Genomic DNA, 13,010 nt, shown 5'->3' with positions numbered 1-13,010 from the left:
CTGTCATTACAGAGATTTTAATTTATATTTTTGTTGTTATGCAGATAACTGACTTATTTAAAGAAAAAACTCAAGTGTAAATCAGAATATCAAACATGAAAGGCAGACATGAGTTCAAATCCAATCTCTTCTGGTTTAGTTTCTCATCTGTAAAATGAGGATAATAATAGTATCTGGGGTTGTATTACAAGAGAGACTACATTAAAAATGCCTGACACATAGCACATGGTTCACTCAAGCTAATTATTGAGTGGTCCTAATTACTGAAATCCAGGCTTTCTTTTCATGGATGTCTTATAGATGTGACTGCAAATCAACAAGACCAATTCCATATGCTGTACACAAAGTACCGTGAAGCAGTGAAGAGATAAGATTCTGGAGTCAAATCACCAGAGTTTAAATACCATTTTTGCTATTTACTAAGCTGTATGACCTTGAGCAAAATTACTTAACTTGTCTATGCTTCAGTTTCTTCATCTATAAAATGGTGATAATACTATTAATTTTATAAGGTTATTATAAAGATTAAAAAAGATAACATGTATAAAGCATTGAGTACAGAGTTCAAAAAATGTTACATATTAGCACCATCATCATCCCTTATAGTCACTCTATGAAAGGAGATACACTCCTTTGATCACTAGAACTTGATTCTACAGAAACAGCACAACTGATTCTTAAATTAGTTCTTATGTATCCACACATTCTCCAATATTACAAGTTTCTTAAACTGGTTGGGTAACTGAACCAAGATTTTTTTACCTTGCCTCAATATGAACAAGACAAAATATGTAAATTTTGTATTGGAACTTTCCAATTGCCACTGATGTAAAGTTAGGAAAGACCAAAATGCCTTATCAAAGCCCACTGTAAAACCACTTTCTCTGTTTTAAGCAAGGTAACTTCCTACCTGTCATCTGTATTTCGAAGGGATGGAAGCCGAAAACTCGTGTTTCTGTCAAGCTTTGATTGGCTTTTGGTCCTCTTGATGGAGCCTTTCAGGCGCTTGCTGAAGAACCCCTAGAATGAAAAGGCAGAAGGTGATTGGGAGAGGGAGCCAAAAGGGACCCTTGCTGTCTCCTTATTCTTCTGCACTACCTTTGCAAAAGATGTTCAGACTTCTATAATGAAGACCAGAAACAGAGTCCACCTTTTAATATTTTACTTTGTAAATAATAGTTGCTTGAAACTATCTGTTAAAGTGATGAAAAAAATTTTTTCTTCCTGATGACAGGGATAAACGTTTTGATAGCACTGAATTTCTTATTTTTAAGTAGTTTCTATACCAGCTATAGCTAGAGAAACATCTAACTTTAATAACAGGTTTTAAAAAACACAATATAACATAGAAAAATATACTGCTTTCTATGAAGATGGTATGAGCAATTTCAATGTAAATGGCATCCAGTGATTTCCTGAATGAAATTAAGGGAAAATAGGAAAAGAGAAGAGTATGCACAAAGTCCCTGAGGTGAGAAGGTTCTCATGCATTTGAAGAATTTTAAAGAATGTACAATTGTGAGAAGAGAAGCTTTGTTCTAATTTCTGGGGTGGTGGGCGGGAGAAAAAGAGTTAAGTAATCAGTATAAGGAAATGTGTTTGTGGGCTCAAAAGCTTCCAAATTTGGTCTGTATCACCCTGACTATGGCATTTGTAAAGTTAAGTTTTAAATGTAGCTGAACTGGAGTGGATTAAAGATGGTGGCGTGAGAGGAGAGACAGAGGCTTCCTCCTAAAACTGGAAACAATTAGAAAATATAGTTGGCGCAACTAATCCTGAGAGAGCAACAAGAAAGAGGATGGCGCCAGACTACATATTCCTGGAGAAAAGAGCAGACCTCACGGAACAGGGTAACGTACCAAAGCTGTGGCCAGGCGGGACCCAAGCCCTTCCCCCACTGGCAGGAGGAAGAGATAAGGAGCAGAGAGGGAGTGGAAGGCCTGGGACTGCTGAATACCTAGCTCCGGAGACCTGCTCTGGGAGCACAAACCTACATTTCATGGTGCTTTCATGATACTCACACAACTACCGGATTGGAAAGTTAGTACAGGAAGAATTCCTGGAGAGACTGAGATTCAGCTGCTTGTGGAAAGCAGGGATCCATATCCGGCTGATCTGGGACAAAAGCTTATACCTGTGTGCTCGGCCCACTGGTTAAGGCAGTGGAGACAGGCATAGCAGCCGGAAAGCGGGGAACAGCTCTTTCCTCCCCCCAGGCACCAATACCACTCCCCTGCAACCCCTGACATTGCTTCAAGGGCTGAGCAGCTCCAGAGAAGAGCTTCTGGACACTAGAGGGTGCCATAAATAAATATGAAATGCCAAAGGAACCTGGTCGAGAGTAAAATTAATATAACTCCGGAGAAAGATTTAAATGATATGGACCTTAGGACTCTTCCTGAAAGGGAGTTCGAGATAAAAATCATCAACATGCTAATGGAGGTACGGAAAGATATCCAAGAACTCAGGAATGAATTCAGGTCGGAGATCCAATCGCTGAAGAGCACAATGGAGGGTATTAAAAGCAGGTTGGATACAGTGGAGGAGACAATAAATGAAACAGAAACTAGAGAAGAGGAATACAAAGAAGCTGAGACACAGAGAGAAAAAAGGATCTCTAAAAATGAAAGAATATTGAGAGAACTGTGTGATGTATCCAAACGGAACAATATTCACATTATCGGGATACCAGAAGAAGAAGAGAAAGAGAAAGGGATAGAAGTGTCTTTGAGGAGGTAGTTACTGAAAACTTCCCTAGTCTGGGGAAGGCGATAGTCTCTGAGGACATGGAGATCCACACATCTCCCAACACAAGGGACCCAAGGAAGACAACACCAAGACATATAGTAATAAAATTGCCAAAATCAAGGATAAGGACAGACTATTAAAAGTAGCCAGAGAAAGAAATAAGATCACATACAAAGGAAAGCCTATCAGGCTAACATCAGACTTCACAGCAGAAACCTTACAGGCCAGAAGGGAGTGCCATGATGTATTTAATGCAATGAAGCAGAAGGGCCTCGAACCAAGATTACTTTACCGGCATGATTATCATTTAAATTTGAAGGAGGGATTAAACAATTTCCAGATAAGCAAAAGCTGAGAGAATTTACCTCTCACAAACCATCTCTACAGTCTATTTTGGAGGGACTGCTATAGATGGAAGTGTTCCTAAGGTTTAATAGCTGTCACCAGAGGAAATAAAAGCACAGTAAAGAAAGTAGAACAGCTAATTACTAAGCAAATGCAAAATTAAATTAACTGTCCCCAAAGTCAATCAAGGGATAGACAAAGAATACAGAATATGATACCTAATATATAAAGAATGGAGGAGGAAGAAAAAGGAGAAAAAGAAAAGAACCTTTAGATTGTGTTTGTAACAGCATATTAAGTGAGTTAAGTTAGACTCTTAGAAGGTAAGGAAATTAACTTTGAACCCGTGGTAACCATGAATCTAAAGCCTGCAAAAGTAATAAGTACATACCGATCGATAATCACCCTAAATGTAAATGGACTGAAAGCACCAATCAAAAGACATAGAGTCACTGAATGGATAAAAAAACAAGACCCATCTATCTGCTGCCTGCAAGAGACTCACTTTAAACCCAAAGACATACACAGACTAAAAGTGAAGGGATGGAAAAAGATGATATTTCATGCAACTAACAGAGAGAAAAAAGCAGGAGTTGCAATACTTCTATCAGACAAAATAGACTTCAAAACACAGAAAGTAACAAGAGACAAAGAAGGATATTACATAATGATAAAGGAGTCAATCCAACAAGAGAATATAACCATTATAAATATCTATGCTCCCAACACAGAAGCACCCACATATGTGAAACAAATACTAACAGAATTAAAAGGGGAAATAGAATGCAATGCATTCATTCTAAGAGACTTCAACACTCCACTCACTGCAAAGGACAGTTCAACCGGACAGAAAATAAGTAAGTAGACAGAGGCTCTGAACAACACAGGAGAACAGATGGACCTAACAGACATCTACAGAACTCTACACCCAAAAGCACGAGAATACACATTCTTCTCAAGTGCACATGGAACATTTTCAAGAATAGATCATACACTAGGCCACAAAAAGAGCTTCAGTAAATTGAAAAATACTGAAATTGTACCAACCAGTTTCTTAGATCACAAAGCTATGAAACTAGAAATAAATTATGCAAAGAAAATGAAAAATCCCACAAAAACATGGAGGCTTCACAACATGCTCCTAAATAACCAATGGATCAATGACCAAATAAAAACAGAGATCAAGCAATATATGGAGACAAATGACAACAATAATTCAACACCACAAAATCTGTTGGACGCAGCCAAAGCTGTGCTAAGAGGAAAGTATATTGCAATACAGGCCTACCTCAAGAAAGAACAATCCCATATAAGCAGTCTAAACTCACAATTAATGAAACTGGAAAAAGAACAACAAATGAGGCACAAAGTCAATAGAAGGAGGGACATAATAAAGATTAGAGCAGAAATAAATAAAATTGAGAAGAATAAAACAATAGAAAGAATCAATGAAAGAGCTGGTTCGAGAAAATAAACAAAATAGATAAACCCCTAGGCTGGACTTATCAAGAAAAAAAGAGAGTCTACACACATAAACAGAATCAGAAATGAGAAAGGAAAACACTACAGACACCACAGAGATACAAAGAATTATTAGAGAATACTATGAAAAATTATATGCTAACAAACTGGATAACCTAGAAGAAATGGATAACTTTCTAGAAAAAAACCTTCCATGGCTGACGAAGGAAGAAACAGAAAATCTGAAAAGACCTATTACCAGCAACGAAATTGAACTGGTAATCAAAAACCTACCTAAGAACAAAACTCCTGGACTAGATGGCTTCACCACTGAATTTTATCAAACATTTGGTGAAGACTTAATACCCATTCTCCTTAAAGTTTTTCAAAAAATAGAAGAGGCAGGAATACTTCCAAACTCATTCTATGAGGCCAGCATCACTCTAATACCAAAACCAGGCAAAGACACCACAAAAAAAGAAAATTACAGACCAATATCCCTGACGAACATAGATGCAAAAATACTCAACAAAATATTAGCAAACCGAATTAAAAAATACATCAAAAAGATCATCCATCATGATCAAGTTGGATTTATGCCAGGGATGCAAGGATGGTGCAACATTCGAAAACCCATCAACAGAATCCACCACATCAACAAAAAGAAGGACAAAAACCACATAATCATCTCCATAGATGCTGAAAAAGCATTTGACAAAATTCAACATCCATTCATGATAAAAACTCTCAACAAAATGGGTATAGAGGGCAAGTACCTCAACATAGTAAAGGCCATATATGACAAACCCACAGCCAACATCATACTTAACAGCAAGAAGCTGAAAGCTTTTCCTTTAAGATCAGGAACAAGACAAGGATGCCCACTCTCCCCACTTCTATTCAACATAGTACTGGAGGTCCTAGTCACGGCAATCAGACAACACAAAGAAGTAAAAGGCATCCAGATTGGCAAGGAAGAAGTTAAACTGTTCCTGTTTGCAGATTACATGATATTGTACATTAAAAACCCTAAAGAAGCCACTCCAAAACTACTAGATGTAATATCTGAAATCAGTAAAGTTGCAGGATACAAAATTAATACACAGAAATCTGTGGCATTCCTATACACTAACAATGAACTAGCAGAGAGAGAAATCAGGAAAACAATTCCATTCACAATTGCATCAAAAAGAATAAAATACCTAGGAATAAACCTAACCAGGGAAGTGAAAGACCTATACTCTGAAAACTACAAGACACTCTTAAGAGAAATTAAAGAAGATACCAATAAATGGAAACACATCCCATGCTTATGGATAGGAAGAATTAATATTGTCAAAATGGCCATCCTGCCTAAGGCAATCTATAGATTCAATGCAATTCCTATCAAAATACCAACAGCATTCTTCAATGAACTAGAGAAAATCATCCTAAAATTCATATGGAACCACAAAAGACCTCGAATAGCCAAAGCAATCCTGAGAAGGAAGAACAAAGCAGGGGGAATTATGCTACCCAACTTCAAGCTCTACTACAAAGCCACAGTAATCAAGACAATTTGGTACTGGCACAAGAACAGACCCATAGACCAATGGAACAGACTAGAGAGCCCTGATATAAACCCAACCATATATGGTCAATTAATATATGATAAAGGAGCCATAGACATACAATGGGGATATGACAGCCTCTTCAACAGCTGGTGTTGGCAAAACTGGACAGCTACATGCAAGAAAATGAAACTGGATTATTATTTAACCCCATACACAAAAGTAAACTCAAAATGGATTAAAGACTTGAATGTAAGTCATGAAACCATAAAACTCTTAGAAAACAACATAGGCAAACATCTCCTGAATATAAACATGAGCCACTTCTTCCTGAACCCATCTCCGCGAGAAAGGGAAACAAAAGCAAAAATGAACTCATGGGACATCAAACTAAAAAGGTTTTGTACAGCAAAGGATATCATCAACAAAACAAAAAGGCATCCTACAGTATGGGAGGATATATTTGTAAATGACATATCTGACAAGGGGTTAACATCCAAAATGTATAAAGAATTTACACACCTCAACACCCAAAAAGCAAATAACGTGATTAACAAATGGGCAGAGGATATGAAGAGATGGTTCTCCAAAGAGGAAATTCAGATGGCCAACAGACACATGAAAAGATGCTCCACATCACTAATCATCACAGAAATGCAAATTAAAACCACAATGAGATATTACTCCACTAAGGATGGCCAGCATCAAAAAGACTAAGAACAACAAATGTTGGCGAGGATGTGGAGAAAGGGGAACCCTCCCACACTGCTGGTGGGAATGTAAGCTAGCTCAACCATTGTGGAAAGCAATATGGAGGTTCCTCAAAAAACTAAAAATAGAAATACCATTTGACCCCGAATCCCACTTCTTGGAATACACCCAAAGAATACAACTTCTCAGATTCAAAAAGATATATGCACCCCTATGTTCATCGCAGCACTTTTTACAATAGCCAAGATATGGAAGCAACCTAAGTGTCCATCTGTAGATGAATGGATAAAGAAGATGTGGTACATATATACAATGGAATAGTATTCAGCTATAAGAAAGAAACAAATCCTACCATTTGCAACAACATGGATGGATCTGGAGGACATTATGCTCAGTGAAATAAGCCAGGTGGAGAAAGACAAATGCCAAATGATTTCCCTCATTTATGGAGTATAACAATGAATCAAAACTGAAGGAACAAAATGGCAGCAGACTCAGAGACTCCAAGAATAAACTAGTGATTACTAAAGGGAAGGAGTGTGAGGGTGGGTGGGGAGGGAGGGAGAAGGGGACTGAGGGGTATTATGTTTAGTACACATGGTGTGGGGGATCATGGGGAGAACAGTGTATCACAGAGAAGGGACATAGTGGATCTCTGGCAACTTGCTGCACTGATGGACAGTGACTGCATTGAGGTATGGGTGGGGACTTGATAATATAGGTAAACGTAGTAACCACATTGTTTTTTCATGTGAAATCTTCATAAGAGTGTATATCAATCAGACCTTAATAAAAAATGTTTTTTAAAGTGTAGCTGAACTATCTTAAAATGAAATAGATGTCATTTATGAAGCCACTGAGGCATGTAGTCTTCAGAAGAACCAAGTGCTCCACAGTTTTTCTGGCTACTACTTGCCTTCTGCCACTTCCACCAAACTATCTAGAGTTCCTTTTGCATCTTCCTAGTCTCAGCACCTGGCAAATAATGATTAAGTAAAAGAATAACTGGAAGAATGAACAACAACAGTCACTGCTTTCAAGAAACAATTCTATTACTGGGAGATGACAAGACATTTTATAGAAGTATATCAGAATGTCTTTGAACAAGGTTGTAATTTAAAGAAAAGTATATTGACACGTGGAAAATGAGCCTTTCTAAGTGCCTTGAGATGAATATTATCTTATGGAAGATGTGTACAATAAATATTTTCATGAGAAAGAAAAAGAAATACTGGGCCAATATCAGCATATCAAATCTTTTCTATTCTTTCAATTACTACCAAAGCCCACTGTTTTGGGATGAAGATTATATTACTCAGGACATGCTAGGTTATGCTCATCTAATAACTGCCAATCTTAGCAGCATAAAACATGCTATGTGGCTATGAGCAGGTCAGTTAAAAGGACAGGGGAAATGGGAGGAATCATGTATTAGCTCTTAAAGCTTCATGTCACTTCTGGTCTCATTTCACTGGACAAAAAAGTCATGTGACCACATCTAATTTCAATGGGGAAAGATGTACAATCCCATCATGTATCCAGAAATCCTATCATGTATCTAGAAAACATTTGGTGAATGGTAGTACAGAATACCACAGAGCTTTTCCATATCAGGAATTTTGTAAACACAAAGGCACTGCTCCTCCATTACAGAAAATGGAGACAAACTTATCTGAATCAGAAGTAGAACTGTTTACATAACTGAAGAAAAATGTTTTCTTTTTATTCTTGTAACCCAAAGAATAAAGGTAAAAACTCATAGAAAATATTACATAGATATAATTCCCTACGCTGTAGAGAGTGTTGGTGTAGAGAGATTGATTGGAGGGAAGAAAACAAAAAAGTACTCTATTTGCATGTACTATATTTCTTAGTGACAGGCATTCATCTGGTCTCTTATACAATCTTAGATCATTAGGGAAAGTAACTGTCATTTGTTCTCTGAGGCAAAGGCTTTATTTACTACTTCTGATTCAATCAAGATGAGTCACTATGTTTGTTCATAAATATAGTCATTAAACCAAACCTAAATTTATAGAATTCTATTAGGATCATTTACGGTTGGTTTGAGAACCACTGGCCTAAGTTGAGATCCAGGACCTGACCAAATGCCATATATAAATATATTCCTAACAAAAATGCAGTTAAGCAGTTAACTGAGAATGTACTAGTAGAGATTCACTCATATATTACTTTAACTTTACCTTCATGTGGTACTTATTATATGACAGTTCATATTTTAGTGCATTTATTTAATAAGTATTTATTTTGAGCCTATTTGTTATAAAGCACTGTACCAGGTGTTGTAAGGGAATCAAAGATAAAACAAACACAAACTCTGCCCTCAAGGAGCATATAGTTTAATATAGCATTTAGAAACTAAATATAAATATATATGACAAAATTAGAAAAGTACATATTCTTAATGCCTGGCTATTTCATCACAAAATAAAAGATAACTATTATACTTCTGTGAATCTAGGACACCACTGATTGTAAACCACACCATTATTTCATGTATACTAAGAAAAAAGCTGCCAATTAAACTACAACACAATGCTTAATCACTTAGAATTTTCACTTTGTATCAAGGAAGAAGTGTTTTAAAGGCTTACCTAGCAGCTCTTGTCATCTATTACACAGTGTATACATAAAAAAATATATATGCAAAATAGTTAAGGTATTCCTCATACTGCTTCATTCTGAACCACTTTTTGACTCAGTAGTTCATAGTTTTCCACAGAATATCATCCTATATTCTTTCATGAATGTTGACAAACGGAATCTTAAAAGACTATGTTAAAAATGTGAAAAAGTGCATCTTAGAATTGATGAGCTATGATATTATTTTAGAGAGGTACATAGGACTGATTTCAGGAATTCAGAGAAAGAAGAGATTATATATCTGGAGAAGTAGGGGGAGTTATATGGGACAAGTGTGATATGCTAGTTCCCAAAGGGTAGACAGGATTTGGGTTTGGGAGAGCGGAGGAGCAAGGGTATTGTGTGGAGCACAGCATGAGAAACAGCATGGAGGCAAGTACACTCCGGGTATACACTGCACAGATGTAGCCTGGCTGGTATACGGTTAAGGAGTGGAGAAAAATAAGACTGGAAAGGTGGCTTTTTGCCCAGCTTTGATGTATTATTATTATTCTCATTGACCTTTAAACTTTTGAGGGAAGGTATAATGCTATATCTAAATGTCTATTACAGTGTCTAAACCTTAGTAAGTGCTCAATAAGTATCTGATAAATATAATACAAAATTATGGCTATCTTAGGAACACAAATAAGGGAAGTTTAAGATTGCACAGACTAGTCAGTTATTATTTCATGGAGGTACTCGAATCTACTACAAAAATTCTGTTCTCAACTTAGAATACTATTTAGCTTAGAGACCTATCTGATAGAAGGCTTTTCATTCTCTGAATATTCAATGGTACTCAGGAAGACATGCTGGGATTTTCCCAGCTTATCACAACATCTTTCAAAACATTAATCCATAAAATAATAATGGCTTAGAGTAAAGCATATTCTTTGAGGTTCATTCCATCTTTTTGCATCCTTTATCATTCTTTGCTGTTCTCATACATTAACCTCTCTTTTGCTTTCCTTTATTCATTAAGGACTTTAGCCCTTTGCTTGCAATAATTCTCTCTTAACTCCTAACACCATGCTAGTAAATACTAGGTAGTGATCCATCTAACACCATGTCTTCACAATTCTTTGACTCCAATAACCCTACTCTCCCCTGACAGCCACCTGACCCTAGAGCCACACCCTAGATCTTATTATCAATCAGGAGAACTTTCACCTCAGACATCTTAAATAGTAATACTCTTCTTTCTGACTTTTCTTCCTGACTATATATATCTTTTATGTAATACATCTCTTCAACCTCACAGAAACTTCCAGTCTCTTGACTATCCCATGTTCTCCCTGTACCTGTTTTCTTCTCTATCCAACCTGGGCCCACAGCCAATCATGCAAAGCTATTCAATTACCAACAACCTTCATTCTCTTAATGATCAATTATACAAAATCAAAACAGGACCAATTTTTTAATTTGGGTCCTATGACCAGGATGTTTAAGAAAATCACAGAGCTGAATAGTCTGATGCCACTAAAACCTCACTATCTCCAAGCTAGGCTTGGCTTCCATAATGCCTCTGTCCTGGACCAGCAATGCACTGAGCCAGCCTTCCAGTAATATCACCCCCTTCTGGGAAACCTCGGAGTATATCACATGCCCATTTGCCCACTGTGCCCTTACACACAGGTCACTATGCATTGTACTATGCAATTCTTCTGCCCTGGCTATAGCTGACTGGACCAGGGATGGCTAACTAAAGGTACCTAGAAGAGTGGTCCTGGTAAGAGTTCTGCCTGTAGGATAGGTATCATCTGGTAGCTACTAAACCACTCTGGCCTGATCTCTGGTTATTCCCTGCTTTATGTTTTATACTCCAGCAACTCTGAAAGCCTCCAATTCTCTATATTCACCCTACATCTCTGCTACTGCTCATATTCCCTACCATTTCCCTGACCAAGTCATCCTTTCAGACAGCTCAGGCATGATATCTTCTACCATGTCTTTTTTGTCCTGACCCTGCTTCCTAGATCTATAAATAGAGCTAGCCTTACACTTAGCATACTGCATGCCCACTTAGTGTCTACAAGCTTCCCTACTAAACTCTGAGCTCTTCAGGCCAGGGACTGAACAAAAAAAATCTTTGCATTCCCAGGGCAGGTCTGATATTTGGCATTTAGTAGGGACCATTAATGTTTGTAGAACAAATAAAATAGACAGTGAAATGAATAAAAGCCATCGATGGTGTTTTTGCTACAAGTGCTACCATGGAAAGAGCAGGAAACTGAATAGGAAAAGGCAGCTTCAAACCTTAGCTCCAAATTCTCCTAATTGAATGACTGTGGACAACTCATAACCGCTAAGTTTCAGATTCCTTATCTGTAATACAAGGATTTAAAAATCTTCCGACAGCCATTCCAAAGATTAAGTTAACTGAATACAAACTACTTCTAAAATAATGGAAAATGGGCATCTCAAGTATTAATTGAACATGAATCTAAAGTGAGAGATTAGTGAACAGGCTAGTGGCATCACAATTTTTAGAAACTAAAGTAACAAAGGAAGGGAAGGAAATTAGAAATAAGTTCCACGATAGCAGGGATTTGGAACTGTTTTGTTCAGTGATGTATGCCAATAGTGATACTTGGCATATCAAAGTGTTCAATAAACATTTGTTGACTGAAGGAATTTACTGAAGGCCTCCTGGGTATCAAGCACCGGCCAAGTGCTTTCCAATTTGTAATGCCATTTAACTGATACAACAACTCCATGAAGCAGGCTTTCAGTAACATGTTTTAGGTAACACTGTTAATAGATAAGGAGTTAGGATTTAAGCCCAGTATATTGCTAGCTCTTAAAAAGTTTCATTCATTCATTCATTCATTACTGAGCCTCTATTTATTTGACAGATACTTGAGGCACTTGAGTGAATAAAGCAAACAAAAACCTCTGTCTTCATTAAGCTTATATACTAGTGGAAGGAGACAATAAACAAAGAATATAATAAATTAGTAAAAGACAAATGTTACAGAAAAATAGAGCTGTGTGAAGAGGGTGAGGATTACAAAGTCATGGTAGGCCTTATGGAAAAAGATTTCACTGAGCAAATACTTGAAGGAGATAAGTTAGCTTGCAAATATCAGAAGGAAAAGCATTCTAGGCAACAGGAGGAGGGTGGGCAAAGACTTTAAGAGAGAAGCATGCTTTCTCTCTCAGTATAGTTTGTTCAAGAAAGAGCCAAGTATGTATAAGAAAGAGCTAATAAGTCAGTAGGGCTGGAGTGGAGAAAGTAATGGGAAGAGTTGTGGGAAATGAGGTCAGAGAGGTAACCTCGTGGTGCTAGTCCCAGTAGTGGGGTGGGCGGTGAAAGCATTCAAAGCCTGTAGGTCACTGCAAGGACCTCGCCTTTCACTTTAATTTCTGAAGCAGTCAGCAATGAGAGACAAGACCACTCAAAGCAGTCATAAATAATTATTTGTTTTTCTGAGAGAAATACTTTTAGCTATGAAAACAGAAATGTGTGTTTATTTAATATGGTTTTGAGCAATAATGTGCAATATATGAACAGTTCATTTTCTTCATCAGCAGTAGATCACTTATCAA

At 37.2% G+C, this 13,010-nt stretch overlaps 1 protein-coding gene across 8 annotated transcripts in view; it reads right to left on the bottom strand.

Annotated features, from left to right (window-relative positions):
• Positions 1-13,010, bottom strand: part of RASAL2 (RAS protein activator like 2) — a 386,187-nt gene that overhangs the window by 52,183 nt on the left and 320,994 nt on the right. For all 8 annotated transcript variants that reach the window (XM_036916767.2, XM_036916768.2, XM_036916772.2 and 5 more), the window contains one exon: positions 911-1,020. In XM_036916767.2, the coding sequence (XP_036772662.2) occupies positions 911-1,020 (110 nt within the window). The remainder of the gene's footprint in view (positions 1-910; positions 1,021-13,010) is intronic.

This window comes from Manis pentadactyla, chromosome 9 (genome assembly GCF_030020395.1).
Source record: "Manis pentadactyla isolate mManPen7 chromosome 9, mManPen7.hap1, whole genome shotgun sequence".
Lineage (NCBI taxonomy): Eukaryota > Metazoa > Chordata > Mammalia > Pholidota > Manidae > Manis > Manis pentadactyla.
This window is presented reverse-complemented; position numbering and strand designations above follow the sequence as displayed.